This window comes from Malurus melanocephalus, unplaced genomic scaffold (genome assembly GCF_030028575.1).
Source record: "Malurus melanocephalus ecotype Western Australia unplaced genomic scaffold, MMel_1.1 scaffold_986, whole genome shotgun sequence".
NCBI classification, from domain to species: Eukaryota; Metazoa; Chordata; class Aves; order Passeriformes; family Maluridae; genus Malurus; species Malurus melanocephalus.
The window spans coordinates 23751-42244 of NW_026624218.1; the positions used below are offsets into that span (position 1 = coordinate 23751).

The 18494-nt window shown below is 38.8% G+C and overlaps 1 protein-coding gene across 1 annotated transcript in view; it reads left to right on the top strand.

Moving 5' to 3' along the window:
* Window positions 1-4879: 4879 nt before the first annotated feature.
* TMTC2 (transmembrane O-mannosyltransferase targeting cadherins 2) overlaps window positions 4880-18494 on the top strand; it is a gene marked incomplete at its 3' end in the record, with an annotated part of 95636 nt that continues 82021 nt past the window's right edge. The window contains exon 1 of the mRNA XM_057386542.1: window positions 4880-5491. Within this exon, the coding sequence (XP_057242525.1) occupies window positions 4895-5491 (597 nt within the window). The remainder of the gene's footprint in view (window positions 5492-18494) is intronic.

Below are 18494 nucleotides of genomic sequence, written 5' to 3' on the forward strand. Positions count from 1 at the left end.
TATATATATATATATATATATATATATATATATATATATCGTAGTCTGCTGTATGAGAACTTTCTAAAATATGACAATCTCTACTTCCCTGCTTTCTGACCACCACCTGCCTAACAGAGATAGCCTGTGAGTAAATTGGAGGATTTCCTTAGCTGCTGTATGTTTTGGGKATAAGAAGCTGTTTGTACTCAACAAAAGTAGGCTCTTGGCTGTGTTTTCAGTCTTGTTATCTATATAAAGTAATATATAGTCTTGAAAGCATCCTTAGGGTGCCTTATTAAGACCCACTGTATAAACACTCTAGGGTGTTTTCTATTGCTATTCAAGAAAAAAGCACTAAATTAATATTATTTAAAAATGACTGAGGAAAAACAACAATGAATGTCCATGTTCAACCTTGCCAGTCCATCACTGACTATTTATTTTATGTGAGAGATGTCTGGTCAATGGCTTCCTGCATGCTGTTGGGAATTCTCCTTTTCCTTTAAAATATGTTGTCCACTTCAAATGCTGATGTTAATTTTCATCATATGGGGACCATTAGCAATACTGAATCTGGATATAAGGCTTAGCTTGTTAAATCACTTTAGAATGTTGCATCTGTTTTTTTACCCTAGTGTTAACACCTGGATCAGTTTAGCACCGGCACAGAAGTTTAGGACATATATAGCTGTTAATTTTGAAAACATCTGGGACTTTTTTTGTGTGTGTATGCATGCATATGTGCATGTGTGAATGGCTGGATCTCTGGCATTTAAGTCTGATGAATAAAAGCTCGGTGAGTCGTGCTCAAGGTGTGTGCTGACCTGTGGCAAGTAAGTGATTTATAGCAGGAGGCAGAAACATTGTTTCAGGGGGATTAGAAATAATGGTTTTGCCTTTACAATTTTTTTGGTCTTCCTTCAGCTTTCAATTTCTGAAGAACTGATAGCTGAATCTAATTCCTTTCCTTCCCCCCTGCCCCTCCTATATCTATTTGTTGTATACTGAATAAGATATCCCATTCTCCTGGGATGTGTGAAATGGGCAGGCATTGCAAATTGAAGAAAGCAAGTTCGCTGCCTGATTCTGCAACCCTTTTCAGAGGCTGCTTGGAAGTAAAATGCTAATTGTGTTGGAATTTTGAGAAATTACTTTCTCAGGTGACCTGCTGCCTTTTAGCAAGAGCAGAGTTTGCAGCTCTGGCGAAGAATGATGAGTGCAGCTGGAGAGCTTCTCTTACGCCCGTTAGCAAAATTGGACTAATTTGTAGGACATAAGCTCAAGGTAAACTGTGAGTGAAGCAGGAGGCAAGGCTAATAAGGCATTTTGTAATTTCCTTTATCCTAGAGTCTTTTCTAGAACCAGCAATTAATATTATTTTCTATCTGTGGAGAGTGAGGGTGGCTGTTAGCACAGGAGGCTTTGCTAGAGACACTGGTAGTTGGCATTGCTACCAGTCTGTGAGGAGGTGTTGTTTTCAGAATTGCTGCTGGAATTGGAGACTAAACAGAGTTAACAGCTTGGTTATTTAGTAACTGGGGAAAAAACAGAACCTTGCCACAACCAGGAGCCAGGGCAGCCCAAGCCTTGGGCACTGGGCACTTCCCTGGTGACAAGGACAGGCTGGGATGTGGTCCTGGCTCTGCAAGACCCTTGTCAGGGTAGGGCCTGGGGAGCTGAAGACCATCCCTGCTGAGGTGTCATTGGGACAGGGACTGATGGCCTTGGGAGACTCATGGGGCCCTGGACAGCATCGGGAGCTTTGGGGACCTGACATGAGGTCCTGGGACTGTGGGCAGGGTGTGGGACCCTTGGGAGATGGGTCAGCTGTCAAGGTTCATAAGTGCCCTGACACGAGCAATTTAGTGGTATTTATCTTTCTTCTTTTGTTTTGTTAGATTGTTTGTTACAGAGCTTGTATTTCTTTGTCCTTCATAAAGATAAACATTTCAGTGTGTTTTCCTTGCCCGTGTGGTTGGGCAGACAGGGGAGGATGCAGGTGGGCACAGCCTGGCCGGGTGTGCATGGGCTGGACTCAGCCCACAGAACGTTTGTCTGACCTCAGTCCTTGTGTTACTGAGGCTTTGTGCACTTTTATTGAGACTGAAATGATACAGAGTTGCCTGGTTGTGCTATCTCAGGTGCTCGTATTTCTGCATTGTCCTGCTCAGGCAAGTCTAATGTTGGCCAATTGTATTTTTTTCTTACATTTATAATGTGAAATAGAGTAGTTGTTGGACTTCAACAATCCAACTGTGTGAGACCTACTTCTTTGCTGTAGCACCTCTAGCTTTGCTTTTGTATCTTGAAGCATTAGCTAGATTGTATCTTTTCTCTAGTATCTTGAAGCATTAGATAGATTTTTTTTTCTTATAAATATTTAATAACAACCATGTGGAAATAAATTTTAACTTTAAGTAAAGTTTTGATTTATAGAAAGTAGAGCATTTGACCTGACTAAATACTGAGTAAACTGGAACTGTCAGCTTTTGTATTTTTGGTGCTGACTGGCAGGCATTAGAATTTATTGCATTTACATGAGCAACAGACTAGGAGTATTTTAGAACTGCCTGTTGAAATCTGYACCCAAATACAGTTTGATCAATCAATGTATCTTAAGGGCTTCCTTTTGATTTTTTGTTGTGTGTGGGACTTTTTTCGTTGTCTGCTTCTTTAATTTTTAATAGGGACTAGTCTAAATAGAAAAAGATAAAGGATGCGTCAAATTTGTTGCTAAAGGTGTGAATAGGATTTGACTGAATTAATGCCTTTGGAATGTTCAGTAGGTTTCTTTATGATACAAACAGTTTGCTTTTGATAGGGAAGAGTTTAATATGAGTATCTGCTGCATGAAAACTATCAGCTTAGAGAGAGGGCAAAAAATACTAAAAGTTACCATTTCCTGGGAACAACCTGTGAACTTTCTGGGCTCTTTGTAGCAGAATGCTCTGCCTCAGGGTAGAGTGGTTTTGCTGGCAATGTTGTTGCCACTTACTTTCTTATTATTTCCCCAAGAAAAAACACTTTTGTGGTTCAAGGTTTCRACTCTAAATCCTGACATCTGATAGCTGTTCTTTGCCTTTGGGAGCCTGTAGTCTAATATATTATGTTTTTCTCAGAGAAAAGACTCTTCCTTGCCTGACACCTGCTTTATTTTTGCCAAAATCCTAAGTTTCTGCTAGTGGATCTGGGAGTTATACTACAAGCGGAAATCACAAACAGAGGAATTAGGTTTCAAGAAAGGACTACGTGGAAGGACAAGATAAATAATGTGAAAACAAAGGTCTTGTTTTCTTCCAGTGTTTTGCGACTTATCTAAAATGAGAAAAATTTGTGTGGGGTTGGGAAAACAAATACAGGCAACTTGATCCACTGCATAAGAAGAAGTCAAAATGAAAGTTTTCAAATATTCTAAAAAGCATAATCAGATCTTTAAAGGATTTAAGCTGACCTCTCTATAATCTCGATGTGTTCAGARACAAAAGGACATGCTGAGAGGAAGCGTGTCTGAAAGCATTACAGCAGGATGCTCTGCACAATGGAAATGCTGAGCTGTGTGGTATTTGGAGTATTTGCATGGAGATTCTGCAGTATATCCGTTTTGAGCATTTTTCTTCCCGGAACAAGACAACATTCCTGAAACAAATACCATTAAAAAAAAAAAAAAAAAGGGATTTGCATACAGATTCTAAGGAAATGGAGAATGTGAGGGGAGTCTTGGAGTACGAATTAGTCATGCATTTTAAATGTGGGCTTTCACACCCTTTTTTCCCCTTCCTTATCTGAATTGAAAAATTGTTAATTATAGGAGGATATTTATTGGTAAGGCAGATAGAGGTTTTAAATAGAGAATGAGATATAAATCATCTCTCTTGTTTAGTATTTTGAATAGAAGAGTCTTGAGCTGGCTGGATCCTTAATTACCCTAATAAAATAAATGCTAAATGAGTTAAGCTCAGTAGTAACGACAATGCATCTTTAAATAATTGCTTAAATACAAGCAACTAATTAAATTCTAGTCATGTTTTTGTACTAAGCAGGTCTTACACCTTCTCCCACTGCATAAATTTTACATGCAAATCTTTGGATTTGTACACACACTCACACACTATAGGAGACAGATTTTTAGAGCAACGAATGAGACTCAGAGATGCTAATGCCTGTCATGAGTCCTTGCTGGGGTGGTTGAAAGCATAAATGCTGAAAGCTGCAGCATTTTTTTTTTCCTAATCAAGCTGTCAGACTTGAATTCATCAGCCAATACAATGTAAAAATGTCTTTCCCCCCCCCCCCCAATTGTAAATACAAGCAATTTAAAGAGAAAATGTATTTTCATCTTAAAATACCCTGTTGTCCGTCTTCAGCAAGGTGTTAGCAGAAAATGTTGTCAGTCAAATTATGTGCAAGACAGTTGAGGGAGTGCCCTGTCCAGAAGCAGAAAATTGCACACTCCTACTGACTTCTGCATTTATTGTTTATCCATGTCAGCGAAATTCATTCCAACATCTAAATGAATATTTCACTGTAAAAATCCAGTTGGGGGTTTGATTCTGAATTACTGGAGGATCCATTGTTTCAACAATAATATTTGCAAGATTTTCATATTTCTTTTACATTTTAATTATAACTCGTCAAATCTTMATTGATTACTCCTGGGTCAGATTCAGAAGAATGTCACTGAAGAGTGTTTTAATTTAACAGAAACAGCATAATTTCTGTTTCCAATGTTTTAAAAGCCAATTGATAGGGAAATTTTGATCTAGAAGGAAGTCAATAGATATGTAGTTTTTTAACACCTCCTGTTAAAATTCAAACTTGAATAGAAGCAGCACCAAAGCAATGCCATATTTTCTTGTAGCAGTGTGATTGCATTTTCACAGCCTTTCATTTGTACCCATTTTCTTGTGTTAAAATGAAGTTCTTACTTGTCTTTTGTAGTCGAGCTATCAAGACAAACCAGGACCTTTTGCCTGAGACGCCATGGACCCATATCTTCTACAACGACTTTTGGGGGACGCTGCTTACTCACAGCGGGAGCCACAAGTCCTACAGACCTCTCTGCACACTGTCCTTCCGCATTAACCATGCTCTCGGGGGAATGGACCCATGGGGCTACCACCTTGTAAACGTCCTATTACATGCTGCAGTCACAGGCCTTTTCACAAACTTCTCCAGGATCCTGTTTGGTGATGGGTACTGGACCTTGATAGCAGGCCTGCTGTTTGCGTCCCATCCCATCCACACAGAAGCTGTAGCGGGGGTCGTAGGGAGGGCAGATATTGGAGCCTGCCTCTTCTTTCTGCTTTCCCTGATGTGTTACGTGAAGCACTGCTCTACCAGAGGTTCCTCACCAAGTGCTTGGGGCTGGATCTTGGGAGCAGGGCTGTGTGCAGGATGCAGCATGCTGTGGAAGGAGCAAGGAGTGACTGTTCTGGCCATTTCAGCTGTGTACGATATCTTTGTATTTCATCGACTGAAAATGCATCAGATCATTTCTGCTTTATATAAGGTGAGTCTGCTTTGCTGTAAGCTATTTGTGAGGCACCATTCTCTGTTAAACAGATGCTAAATGAGTTTTTGAATGTACAATAATTCTTAGTAGTCAACTCCCAAAAATAAGCACAGATGTTTAATGCTGAAACAACACTTTGAGAGCTTTAGTATTGTCTTTTTAAATTTTGTTTAAGCAATGTATTATTAGCCATTGCTATTACTCAATGCTGGGGATGGGTTTTATCAACTACTTTCCTTACTTCCAGCAGCTCCCTCATTCTATTTACTGTCAAGCACTGGATATGTGAGCGGAGCACTGGATATCTGACTGCCTTCTGCAAAGAATTCATTCATGCTCTTATCCTCTTGTATCTTGCAAACTCAGCTTAGTTTGGTGAGGCGTGGAAGTGTGGCAGCTGATATCAGCTTTGCTCCCTGAAACAAAGATAAAACCCTTATTGTTCTAGTTTAACAGAGATGCATAGGACTTCTGTGCATGCCTTTGGCATGTATTTTTTCTTCCTCTACTAGGAGCTATGACCTAAATGTATTATTGTCTTAATAAAGTAAGTATTTCCTATTTTTTGACTTCTTGCCCACCCAAGAACAGGCAAGTGAAATAAACAAACAAACAAGCTCACCAAATCCTTTAGCTTCCCACTCACAAAACTGTGTGTATTTTAGCGATACTGAAAACCCCTAGTCAAAATCAGGAGTCATTTACAGCAGTTGCTGTATGAATGAGTAAGCTGAGGATATGTAATTTTCTCAGTGAAAATGGCTATCTTTCAGAAAAATACTCTTATCAAAAGGACGGTGTTTCATATGGACAGATGTGTTGTCACATTTTTCAGTGAGACATAGTTTGCAAAACCTATTTTGTTTTATTGCTTTTCTTGTTTATCTCAAACACTTTGATTTGAAAATTTTGATTTCTCTTCCAAATCGATTGAAAAGAAATTATTGCTTTCAATAAAGCAGTGATGATTTCTGTTTGTATAGAGTATATGGCTGTGGTATAAAAGGAAAGTAGTGAAGTAAAAAAACTAAATTACCTAGTGACTAGTAGTTTCCTCTTAAACTACTCTGAGGTGTTGACTTAGTTATCATGCTCTTTTCTGACAAAACAGAAAAGGAATGAGTAATTGTGTATATGCACTCAYGCATAGTTGGGTTTTTTTATGTATATAAGACCTCTGAATGTCAATAGCCAAATACTGTATGGTACATTATGCACCTAATGCTGAGAACAATCAACTGTTTAAGTTGTTGGGTTTTTTTTTTTGTGTAAAAGTGCATCTATAGCAGCAGGCTTTATACTGAAAGACACAACATGCGATTTTTTCAAGTACTTCAAGGAGTTTATGTAATAACTCAACTGTTACCATATCCCGTGGAATTAAACAGTGGTAAAAACATTCATATGACAGAAAATTCTGAACATCTAGAAAGTATTCTATTACTGAACACTCATTGCTCAAATCCAAAATCTTTGCAGATGTTTCTGATGGACTTTTAATTGGAAAAAGCTTGTTCCCACCTTTTTCCTCGTTTTCCACGCAAGGGTCAAAGTAAAATTGGTCCAGAAGAGACCTAAGTAACACTGGTGAAATCCAAGTTTCGACATCCTAACCTTTTGAACAAGGTCTCTTTTCCTAGGTGTGGAGCTCTAAATTTGGATATCTGTTGCCTTGAAAGGCCAGTTTTTAATAATGACACAGACATGGTTAAGGGCATAAAAAGGGTTTTACGTCGGTATTTGGGATCCCAGGTGCACAACTTGAGGGCAGAATGCACAGCCGTGTATAGCATGGATACAAGTTTTATAGGTTTCAGGAATTAGCATATCTATCTAGGATTCCCCAATAAGAAACTTTACAAATGCAGTAATGTCTCCCTATTCTAATGAATCCCCCCCACCAGATGAGGCCAGAGGCCAGTCTACACAAGATGTTCCAGAGAGAAGGCTTCACCCAAGGCTGGAGTGTCTTCTGACTCCTTCCTCAGGATGTTTGGTCTCTCTGCCAAGCAGAACTCCTAAACTAAGCTGGAATATGAGGCTTCAGAAATTACAAGCATGTGGGCTAAAGTGTACAGGTGGATGCATAGAGGGTACAGAAAGCGTAAAAGGAAAAGCAAAAATCATCAGGCATCAATCTTCCTTGTGAGTTTTTTTGCACCCAGTATCAGAGTTCTCTTGCACAGAAAGCCAGTGTCTATCAAAATCTATTTTTTCATCTGTARTAGTAGAAATAATGATTCTGCACTTTGTAGACTACAGACCTTTGTGGAGATTGGATTTTAGCTGGAGACACATTGAATGAAAATATGAATATTTTGATTATTTAGCCAGAAATGCATTTCCTAATTCTCCAAATTAGTAGGCTGCCTGTTTCTTGCACATATATTCAGGCAAGCACTGCTGGCAATTAGAAAGAATTGTGTCCATGTACCTGTTCTGGAATTTGTTCTTTGTGTTTCCCAGTGTAATACTGGGAGAGGGCAACTTCAGGAGAAAAAGAAAAAAAAAAGACATAAAAAGGTCAGTTGAGGAAGAAGTTATGGTCTTTTGTAGTGCATTGGAGGGCATAAGTGTAGAATGGAGCCAAGGAAGAAAGGAAAGTAATTTGAAGTTTGGTTAGCTCAAGTCTGTACTACCTAAGTAAACAATGACTGAATGCTTTGTAGTGGAACAGTAGAAAGGTGCTATCCCTTTCAGTCTGCCTAAACTTTAGCTCAGCCCTGTGCAGTTGAGCTGATACTGCTATTTCTTGGGTGATGCTGCAAACTGAGATGAAATGCAGGTAAAAAAATAATCTTTACATACCACACCCCCGCTTCACCCCAGATATCCCAGATTTATCTTTTAGGAGTTATTTTAAACCTKAATCAGTTCAGTTATATTCAGTCTTTGTCATTGCCCTACAAATAGCTGTACTGACAAACAGTGAGAGGAAAGGTGGAGTGTGGGTACAGAAATAAGGAATGGAGAGAGACAAATTTGGAGGAGTGGGTGGTTAAGGACCTGGACTGGTATGCTTCCAGTCTGTGGCTTTCAACTTCTATGAAGTTTTTCAGAATATGCCACTGAAGAAACTGAGACATGATTATTTATATGAAAAGTACTAAAACTACTGACAGTCTTCAGAATGGTCAATAAAGTATGAACTGGTACAAGCAACTTGAAAAATGCTCCAGCTGATGGTAGCACATGGTATTGGGGGAACAAGCCTATTTTTTTCCATTGTGTTCTTACCTTTGGATCAAATATTCAAAATTATAAAATAATGGCTACTACACAAGACTAGTTATCATGTGCATCCAGATTTGTCACAYCAAGCACTTGAAAACATCCCAGTGCAATTTGAGTAGACTGGCAGGTCTTCTAAACAAGGTAGCTGCAAAGCTGGACCACCAGCAGAGTAGATGAATGGTACCCCTTATTTAGAAGCTATTCTTGAGGCATCTTAAAAATTTATGTGGCAGCCACTTATTAAATGATCCAGCTCTTTTCTCTGTCATCTGTGTATTGGTTATTCAGTAGAACTTGGCTGCTGATTTTTTTCTTTTTGTCAAGTTTTGTATTCCCATCTGCCTGTGATGCTCTCACTCTGGCTGGAAAAGTTCAGTCTGGACTCCATTTCATTTAGTTAGCTCTATTTTATTCTGAGTGGCTGACAAGAATGTATTCACTGTCTTTAAGTCAGAAGATTTTGGTGGAATTCTATTTACTGCGGTCATAAGTGAACTGTCTGAAATGAGAGTAATTTAAAATGTGGTGTTTTACTGGGGCAAAGCATTCCTTTTGGAAGTAAGTTACACTTTCATTTTAGTTTTCAGCATTCTAGACCTTGAATCATTTCCAGTGTAAGTTGCATAGCAGGTATGCAGAGTGATTGAATTGTCAGGTATCAGATGATTGTACCTGTCAGCCACTGGACTTGTGCAACGGCTGTAGGACTGCAAGGGGGGAGCTTAAATATGGGAGAGAGTTGTGATCAAGTTTGTTGTTATAGAAAATATGCAAATACAGAGGCTTAATTGTTTTGTACTTGCAGTATTTAGCTGGAGTGCAGAAGCACTAATAAACAATCTTCTGTCCAATTAATAGTACAAAGCTAATACAAGCCCTACTGTGCTGCTCTTTTGTCATCCTGTGGGTTTTTAGGTTTTCTTTTGTTTGCTTGGTTGCTGTGTAGTTTTTTTGTTTTTTTTTAAAGCTTGAATAGATCTGAATAACATGAGCAGTTAAAAAGGTGGGGCAAAGGCATTTAAASCTCATTTTTAATATAATGGTCATGATAAAGTATTTATTGCTCTGTGRCTTGTGTATACAAACTGCCTTACAGAAACTAAACCAGATGTATATTCTACAAATGTTCCACTGCTGCAATAGAGTAACATTTTACCAGATCAACATATTGTTAGTACAGGGGGTTTGTTATACTAAAATAAGGAAATATATCTTTTCCCATCACTTATTTGATTAAAATCTCCCTCCAGGAGGTCTGTCTCACATGTGGAATTAGTTATTGGTACCTATAGCTTAAAATGAACCACAAATTGGATGGCAGTATGCATTACCTAGCCTCCTATGCTATTATAACATTTTATTGAGGCCTATATTTTATTTAAGGTAATGTAAACGTGGGGCCTCGATGGATGACATGGTCAACCACCAAACCAGGTTTTATAAACCTCTACTTTCTTTTATGGTCTTGGAAAGTCTTAGTTTTGGATGATATGCTGCTGGGTATTAGATAAAGCTACTGATTTTTGAGAACACTAAACTTCAAGTAGGCCACTTTCCGCATTGTTTAGTCTTTGAAGTTGCTACTTTTAGAACTACTGTACTTTGAAAAGCAAAGTCAAAATGAAGTGCTACTCTTGATTTAAATTTGCAGTTTTATCCTTGTCTTCTGAGGAGCACTAAAGCCTTAGTGATGTAGTATTCAGTGTTGCTTATTTGTTCATCTCTTCTCCATTTACAAGTTATGCTATTTTGCAATAGTGTTTCATCATTATTTAAAATCTAAATCAATGGTTTATTTTCTGCTTATTTCCCACCATCTAAGGAATTTTACCATGCTGAATTTACGCAGAGGTCTTGATGTCTTGACACAACTGTTCAGTAACCTATTGTTTTGTAAGTTCTCTTTTGGGTGGGCATGGTTCAGTATTGTCTCCATGTCTTTTAAATACAGTATTTTCAGTGTTTAGACTGTTAGGCTAGTAGCTACTCTCTTGCAGGACAGACCTAATATTTGGAGCCAAATATTTAGTAAATATCTTTTTGTAGACACTGCTTTTATTCTAGTTAGAAGTAATAAACAACTTACAGCTTCAAAACATGACTCAACCTCTTGCAGGTTAATTTTGTCTGTTCTATTTAAGTGCACTGAGGTGTTAAATATTGCCTCTGTGGGCTGGGTAACCTTCAGTGTTTCAAGAATTACGCTGAAGAGATTGGGGGCTCCATTGCCAGCTGGGACGCCGTTTATCCCTAGCATCCCTCATTCTGCAGTAGTCAGCTGGGGCTTAATTTTGTTAAGGCTGTACAGAATCCTGAAAATGCTGAGACGAATGTGCTTGCACATACATTGCTCATATTTGCAGATGAGCCAGCCTGATGCTTTTCTCTTCGCTCTGCTGGATGGCAGCAGCATGAAGCCCGTGTGGTCTTGACCTTCGCTCCCCCTCCCCCCAGCAGATACTTCCCAGACAAAAGAAGTTTGTTCCAATTTAGTTCTCCCTTTACAATTTCAAGTAGCTAATACTGCTGTTTCCTGTAGTTCTCACAGCTCCTTGTTGCTTTTCTCTTTGATCCTGAAATAAGGAAAGCAAGATTGGCCTCTGCTATCTTCTCAGAGATATTGATCTCCTGTAGGTTCCTGTGATGTCGGTGGAGTGGAACTGAATTGGGCATCAATATGTTTAAATAGCTGTTGTTTCCTGAAAATATTTTCATGGGGAGATTTAAACCACTGGAGCAGATCACATATGACAGAAATACAGCGTCTTAAGACAAATTTATCAATGTTTTATCTTTCCAAAAATGAGGAATCATAAGATGTCTTGCTGAAATCCCTGACACTGGCATAGTAAATGTTATATTTTAATATTAAATCTGTAATGTCTTTATTGGAATTGCCACTAAAATCCCCATTACTTTTATCTATCTGCTTGAAGTCTGCAGTAATATTTAGGAGCCTATATTTGAGAATGCCTCTCTAGAACAATGAAAAATGTAAAGTCTTCTTTAATAAATAAGTAAATAAAAAAAAGAGAGAAACCTTTTAATATTTACAGGAACTGTGGAGAGCCTTCAATTTAACAGAGAGGTTCRTTTACCAGAGAAAGGTTGTCTTCAGTCCTTCAGTTGTATAAGATTTATACTGTGTAGTAGCACAGAAAATATGCTGTGTTGTTCCATTCTTCCCTGTTGTGGTTTAACCTCAGCCAGCAACTCAGCCCTACACAGCTGCTTTCTCACTCCCTCCCAGGACAGGGAAGGGGAAGACTCAAGAGACTGAGATAAAGGTAGCTAGTAAAGCAAAAGCTGTGTATGCAAACAGAGAAATTCACTGATGGGCAGGCAGGTGTTCAGCTGTGTCCAGGAGAGCCTGGCTCTATCGTGCAGTTTGGCTACTTGGAAAGGTAAATATCATCACTGAATATCTATCCCTTCCTGCTTCTTCCCTCAGCTTTATATGCTGAGCATGCACCTTATGTCTGAAACATCCCTGTTGTCAGCTGTCCTGGCTGTGCCCTGTCCCAGCTCCTTGTGCACCCCCAGCCCCTCTCTGGTGGGGCGTGTGAGGGGCAGAAAAGGCCTTGACTCTGTGTGAGCTCTGCTCAGCAATGGCTGAAACAACCCTGTGACTGTCTCTGGCATAAATCCAAAACATGGCCCCATTCTAACTTGTATGAAGAAAACTAACTCAATCCCAGATAAAACCAGCACATTCTCCCTGTTTGACAAGGGATCTCTTTAAGAGGCAAAAGGTGAGAAAGTTTTCACAGGCTTTGCATAGTTTTTGTTAGCGTTTATTTTTCATTCTGAGGTTACATGCCAATTACCGACATCAAGAACAGCATGATGTTTTCATGGTGGTTTTTAATTACAGGGTATTGGGAGGCTTGCTACTTTCCACTTTACAAAACCTTTCCAAATGATACCAATCCAAAAGCTAATTTTTAAAGTTTTAAACTTATTTAAGGAACCAATTGAGAGTATCAAGCTTATCGTAGTGCCTAACAACTGTGTTTCAGAATATTAGGCATTTTACAGATGGAGGCTTTTCTTCATCTTTGTGATTAGTTAGCTCCCTAATTAATGAAGCTCTGTAAAATTGTTTTTCCAGAAGCTGGCAATTTTCCTGTTCAAAATATCAGTATTAAAGAACAGTTAAATTTCATGCTTTTTGGTAGAGTTAGTCAATGTTTAATATGTTTAATACTTAAATGTTTTTTATGCAGAGATAAGGGGACTTGATACCTGCAAACTTTGAGGAATAAGAAATATATGCAGCTTCAGCAGTCTTCAGTTTTCCAGTTTTTCACTAGCTAGAAAGCCATGTTTCTTTCCCCTCTGGCTCTGCTTCTCCCAAGGGTCAGTTGTCCGGGTACTGGCCACAAAGTGGGAAAAACACCACAGCTCAGTGGTGTTCTAATGAGTTGAACGTTTCTGGTGTAATTACTTTCGTTTAGATTTGCCTCAGGAATTACGCCTTTCTGCTTAAACCTGGCTCAGTGCCATGGTAAAAATGCATGCATTCGTGGTTGTATTCACCAAGTATGGATTGTGTTTGTTAAATGCCACACAGCAAGTTTGTACCTGTGCCTGTGTGTTCAATCATGAGTGCTTTACATTAGCCTCCCAGTGTCATGGTTAGACACTGAATGTGCTGCTTTGATGAAGTGCTGGGTGCTTGTAGCCCCTGGTGAGCTTTACCTTATGTACCCATTGCACCTGGTCAATCACAGCTAAATAGCAAGCTAAACCTTTTGCTCCCAGAAGTCAGGGCATACAATAGTAGTGGCAGAAGAAGGAAAACCTGGAAATGTGTCCTCAATCAGAATCAAATCGATTAGGGAACAGGTGCAGCTTCTGGATACTCCCAAGTTGTGAGCAATTTTTTGAGCATCTTGACTGTTGTCATCTAAGTTTCAGCACTGTAGTCCTCTAACAGTATTGTCTGAGTCTATTCGATAGAAGGGCATTCTCAGTCCTACCCAGGAGAGAGCCATTCTGATAATGAGCGTGAGCTCTGATTCCAAGCCTGGGAGAACTTGTTTTGAAGAAGCAGAAACATACACAAACCGTGAGCTGTAAGGGAGACTTTTTTCTTGGTAGTAGGTCTAATTTTGAATTTTCTGGCTTATGCTCAGTTTTATTTAAATTGTAAAGATTTAATAATTATGTACACGTTTTCCCTAAGTGAGCAATTCTAAACATTAACCTATGTAGAAAGTTACAGTATTAAAAAGGGGAAAGTACAAGTATATGAGATTTACAGAGRAAACAGCCAGTTGAGATAGAGGGCAGCAAACACCTTTTGGCATATTTACTGGAGGAACTGAACAATATTTTGTACCTACGCATGTATTTCTTTTTCCAGCGGCAATATAGATTAGGTATGAGGAGGGAAGGAACCCATGTTTGCAATTTTGTAGCTGTCTTTATGGGTCAGTGTCCCCGTTTGAAAGACAGGTATTTGCTAATGAAGGCAGGGACCCCCCTTGGAGTGGTGGCTATGACCCCCCTTCCCTCCAAATTATTATAGCTTTGAAAAAAAAAAAAAATCACGGGCTTTCAGGCAGGAATATGGGAAAAAGGGAATAACAGTTTGTACTAATATATATATATATATAACAAGGTGAAACAAGTAACAATAACAATAGCAACACAGCCCAGTCCAAACCTAGTGACAGCCTTATAGAAACAGTCTCCCTCTTGTTGAGGTTACAGTTTAGTTGGCAGCGACGCCGCTGCCTCTCGGCTGAGCAGGGAGAGCGCGACGACTCCTCGGAGACTGCAGGGGACGTGGTGGTGCGGGTCCCGGCTAGCCAAGATCTCCCGCGGCTGGGATGATCGATACAAAATGGCAGAGGTGGATGAAGAAAAGTTTCTCTGCAAAACTCACAGCGGAAAAACGCCGGTGCTCTTCTGGACAGCAAGAAAATCCAGGACCTCAAAAAGAGACAAGCAGGAATCCCGCGGACGCGAGACAGGATGGAGCAGAGTTCCCCCTGCTCCAGCTGGAATCCTCCTGCCAGGCACAGCAGAGTCAAACCACTCCCCCGCAAGCAGGAAAAAAACGCCTTCTCTCTCCCAAACCGCGAAAAAAAACCCCACTCCCCAATCCCCACCCCACCACACAAAAGCTGTCTTATTTAGGGTGTGGCCATAGGTGTCATTGTCCCTTCAATCACCCGGCCATTAACAAGACGGCTCAGTCATCAAGGTATCCCAGCAACAAATGGRATGAAAAAATTCCAAAAGAAAGAGAACAAAAGGAGAAGAATTTCAACCCATGATAGTCAGTTATCATGAGGTGAATTTCTGGCCTCATATCATGAGGTGAATTTCTGGCCTCACTAACCTTGAATGTCACTTAGAAAAGAGAAGAATCTCTTGATGCTGTGGGTGGTCCACACAGGACAAAGAGAAAACAATGTACATTTTATTCCTGAGTTTCTAGGAAACTAATTGAAAATGCGCATGCAGAAATTATGTTAAAATTATCCAGAAGCTTTTGGGGGAAGGGACAATTTTTGTACTCTGCTCTTAAATGGCAGGTAGAACATATGTACCTTTTTATGATCAGAATGGTAATACTTTCAAACACATACACGGATTGTTTTTAAGGCTGTTGATTTTATTAGGTTGTGCAGAAGTCAGAGCTTCTGTGACATTTAATCACCAAAATCTTATTTTTCTCGTTGACAATAAAATACGGACAAAAATGCCTGTAGCAACAAACTCTTTAAAATGAGTATAGGGACATACTGAGTTAATAAAGGCAATGAGGGAACAAGGGAAAAGAGATGGTAGGATTGTATCGAGTCTCTGTAAGTTCTTCCTCTCCCAGAAAACAGGACGTTGGGGGTTATGGATAAATTTTTTGCATGTTTTAGTCTGCATGTTTGAAAAGTATCCTGGGTGACTTGTACTACCTTTGAGTACAGTGAAAGTTGCATCAGCAGCAGTGTTCCTTTAGTAGGGACTGTGAGATTATAGATTATTTTTAAAATGTATGTCTATTGTCGTTTTATCTCTTAGTTAGAAACTTTATCCATAAAACGTTATTAGAAGTAGCAAACATCACCACAAAATAGCTCTCTCTGTTTTAAAACAGAAGCAATGCCAAGTTTTTAAATTTTTTACTCTTGCTTCTTTGGACTACTTCATGTATAGCATTTTTGGCTATTTGTAATTTGAAATCTATGTAAAGTCAGCATTAGCAATTTTGTGGTGTTATTTTTCTCTTTCTTTTTTTTTTTTTTTTTTTTTTNCAATTACATTTTTACCTCTTCTGATCTGAGCTGTTAGCCAAGAATTAGACCGTTTGTGGGTAATTCTGGTTTAGAATATGGACTGAAAAATAGCAAGTTCCATGATTACRCAGACCTGTTTAGTTACAAAGCAAATGCCGAGGATAATTTCTTCTAGAACAAAAAGTATCAAATTACGTATCTCTATCCCAAYTTTAAATCCCTTTCAGCTAGCAGGGTACCTGTATAATATGTATTTTTACCTTGTTTCCTTTGCACCTCCTCTGATCTCTTCCTTAATCACATACATATATGCCAAACCAACCCAACCCTTCCTACACCAAACTAGAAAAGAAAAAATTCCCCCCCGAAAAACCAAAATATAAAAAATTCCCCAAAACAAACAAAAACCCCCCTAACCACACTCCCTTCCTGTATCTTTATTCTGGTGGTGACATTTTTGCTTGGAAGAGGACAATTAAACCTGGCTAACTTAAAGGACCTTGATACAGACTACAAAAATGCATTTTAAGGTAAGGTAAGTGGGTAGGGTCCTTGGCTGCCTCCTACTGCACTGATATTAGAGTATAAAGTTTGAGGGTGGCCAGACAGGTATATATATGCTGATTTTGTAATTTGATCCAAGTACTTATGAGCCCTCCTTTTATCAAGACACCTGGTAGGCAAAATAAATTAGCACTACCATCATCTCAGGCCTTTCGAAATCATAAAGATGTGTTAATAATTTGGAAGTGATCTTTGGAAAGTTTTAATTTGCTTTCTGTTTTGCCAATCTGTAGGATTGTGGCTTCAGGTTTTCATCTCTAATACTGAAATTTGAAAAAGGGAAAAAAAAAATTCCTTACTTGCTCAAAATTGTGCTTCTTACTCAATGTTAGGATACTTTCAGATAAAACTGTGTTCTGGCTGCAGTTGTGGCAGATTAATTGATATCTAGAATCCCACCTTTTATCTTTTTACACTTTAGGTACTATATGTAACCCAATTTTTGGGAAAAAAACACAAAGAATAACAAGCACAATTAATATCTGTTTATATTATATTTATTGGTTTGATAGCTCTGTGTTGATGTATTTAGAAAATGTGGTTTCTACGTGCACTCTTGATAGATTTAAAAGAGGTATGTTTTTTAATTTTCAGTCTAGAAAATTGTTTGCACTTGAAGATAGATCACCATATTTGTGGTACTAAATTAGCTCTAGATCCTGCCAATTAACCATTCCTGCCTTGGCAGTGCCCTGCTCATGGTATGGCATGTTGTCAGCAGTCTGTCATTGCACAGTTGTGTGAAAGGTTGATGTGTCCTTGTGCTCTCGGGTTGGTCTCCAAGGCTCTGCAACACCCAGATGGCTCCTCTGTGTTCTGATAATCTGATAATTACCCCTGGCATCATCAGGTGAAATACTGAAGATGCAGGTGTCAGTGTAGCTTCTCCACTATTATCTGCCTCAGCCGTATTTCTGACTGCAGCTCTACATCCAGTAAGGAGGTGATATGTCTGTGTAATACGATATCCATGACATAGATATCTCCTTCAGTTATAGCCCAGTTTTCCACTGGAAATGAATTCAGTCTGAAACTAAAACCTTACTCTGAAGCAGCAGACATTTATTATAGTAGGTTTATTAATGAAGACAATGCTCTTTGACTTAGTCCTTATTGCTCAGTGTTTTTAGCTTCAGGTGTATACCAGTCCTACTTAAATGTTTGGTTTTCTCCCTGTGATATTAAAATGAAAACATTTCATTGCCTGCTGAAGTCCAACTCTTTATCTTCTGAAATTACAAGGAAAAAAAGGGGATATTAGTAAAGATGAAAAAAATTGGGAAGTTGAGTGTATGAAAATTTGGGAACCTATACAGGTCAAATATCACTATATTAAACAGCAGAATGATTCTTATCAGCCAGGTGTCCTGTCCCCTGTCCTTATTGCATGCAGTGTTTGTAGTTTTTCTTATAAGTTTTATCAGAGTAATGAAAAGTGAAATTTTATGAAATCTTATTTGGTATGTGATCTTCCATTCTGTGGCACTGGTGCTTAGCAACCAATGTACTGCCTCAGTGGGGTAATAAATTCATGTTTTAATACAGTTATTTGTTCTGCTTGTAGTGTAGCAGACAGCTTCAAAGCCTCAGGGGAAGCTTTATAAGTCTGTCTGTCAGATGGTCTGCTTTGCTATTTCATCCTCTGGGCATGGTTACAGTATTTTGATTAAATATTATATTACGGTGATACACAAATAATTTAAAATGCTAATTTTTTTTCTTAAAAAAGGTGTTTAAAAGAACCCCAAACACACGTCTGAAAACGCAGGCTTAACACTTTTGTGAGTCCCAAAGCCATGTTGCTTCACATCAACAGACTTCCTCCAAGGCTATCAACATGAAGAGGTGCTGCAAAATGACATAAAAGTTTTATCACTAGAAATACTAGAAATTTTTTTGAAGGAAGCTAAATTTCCTCTGCATTAAAGGAAAGAAGTAATTTTTTCCCCATTCCC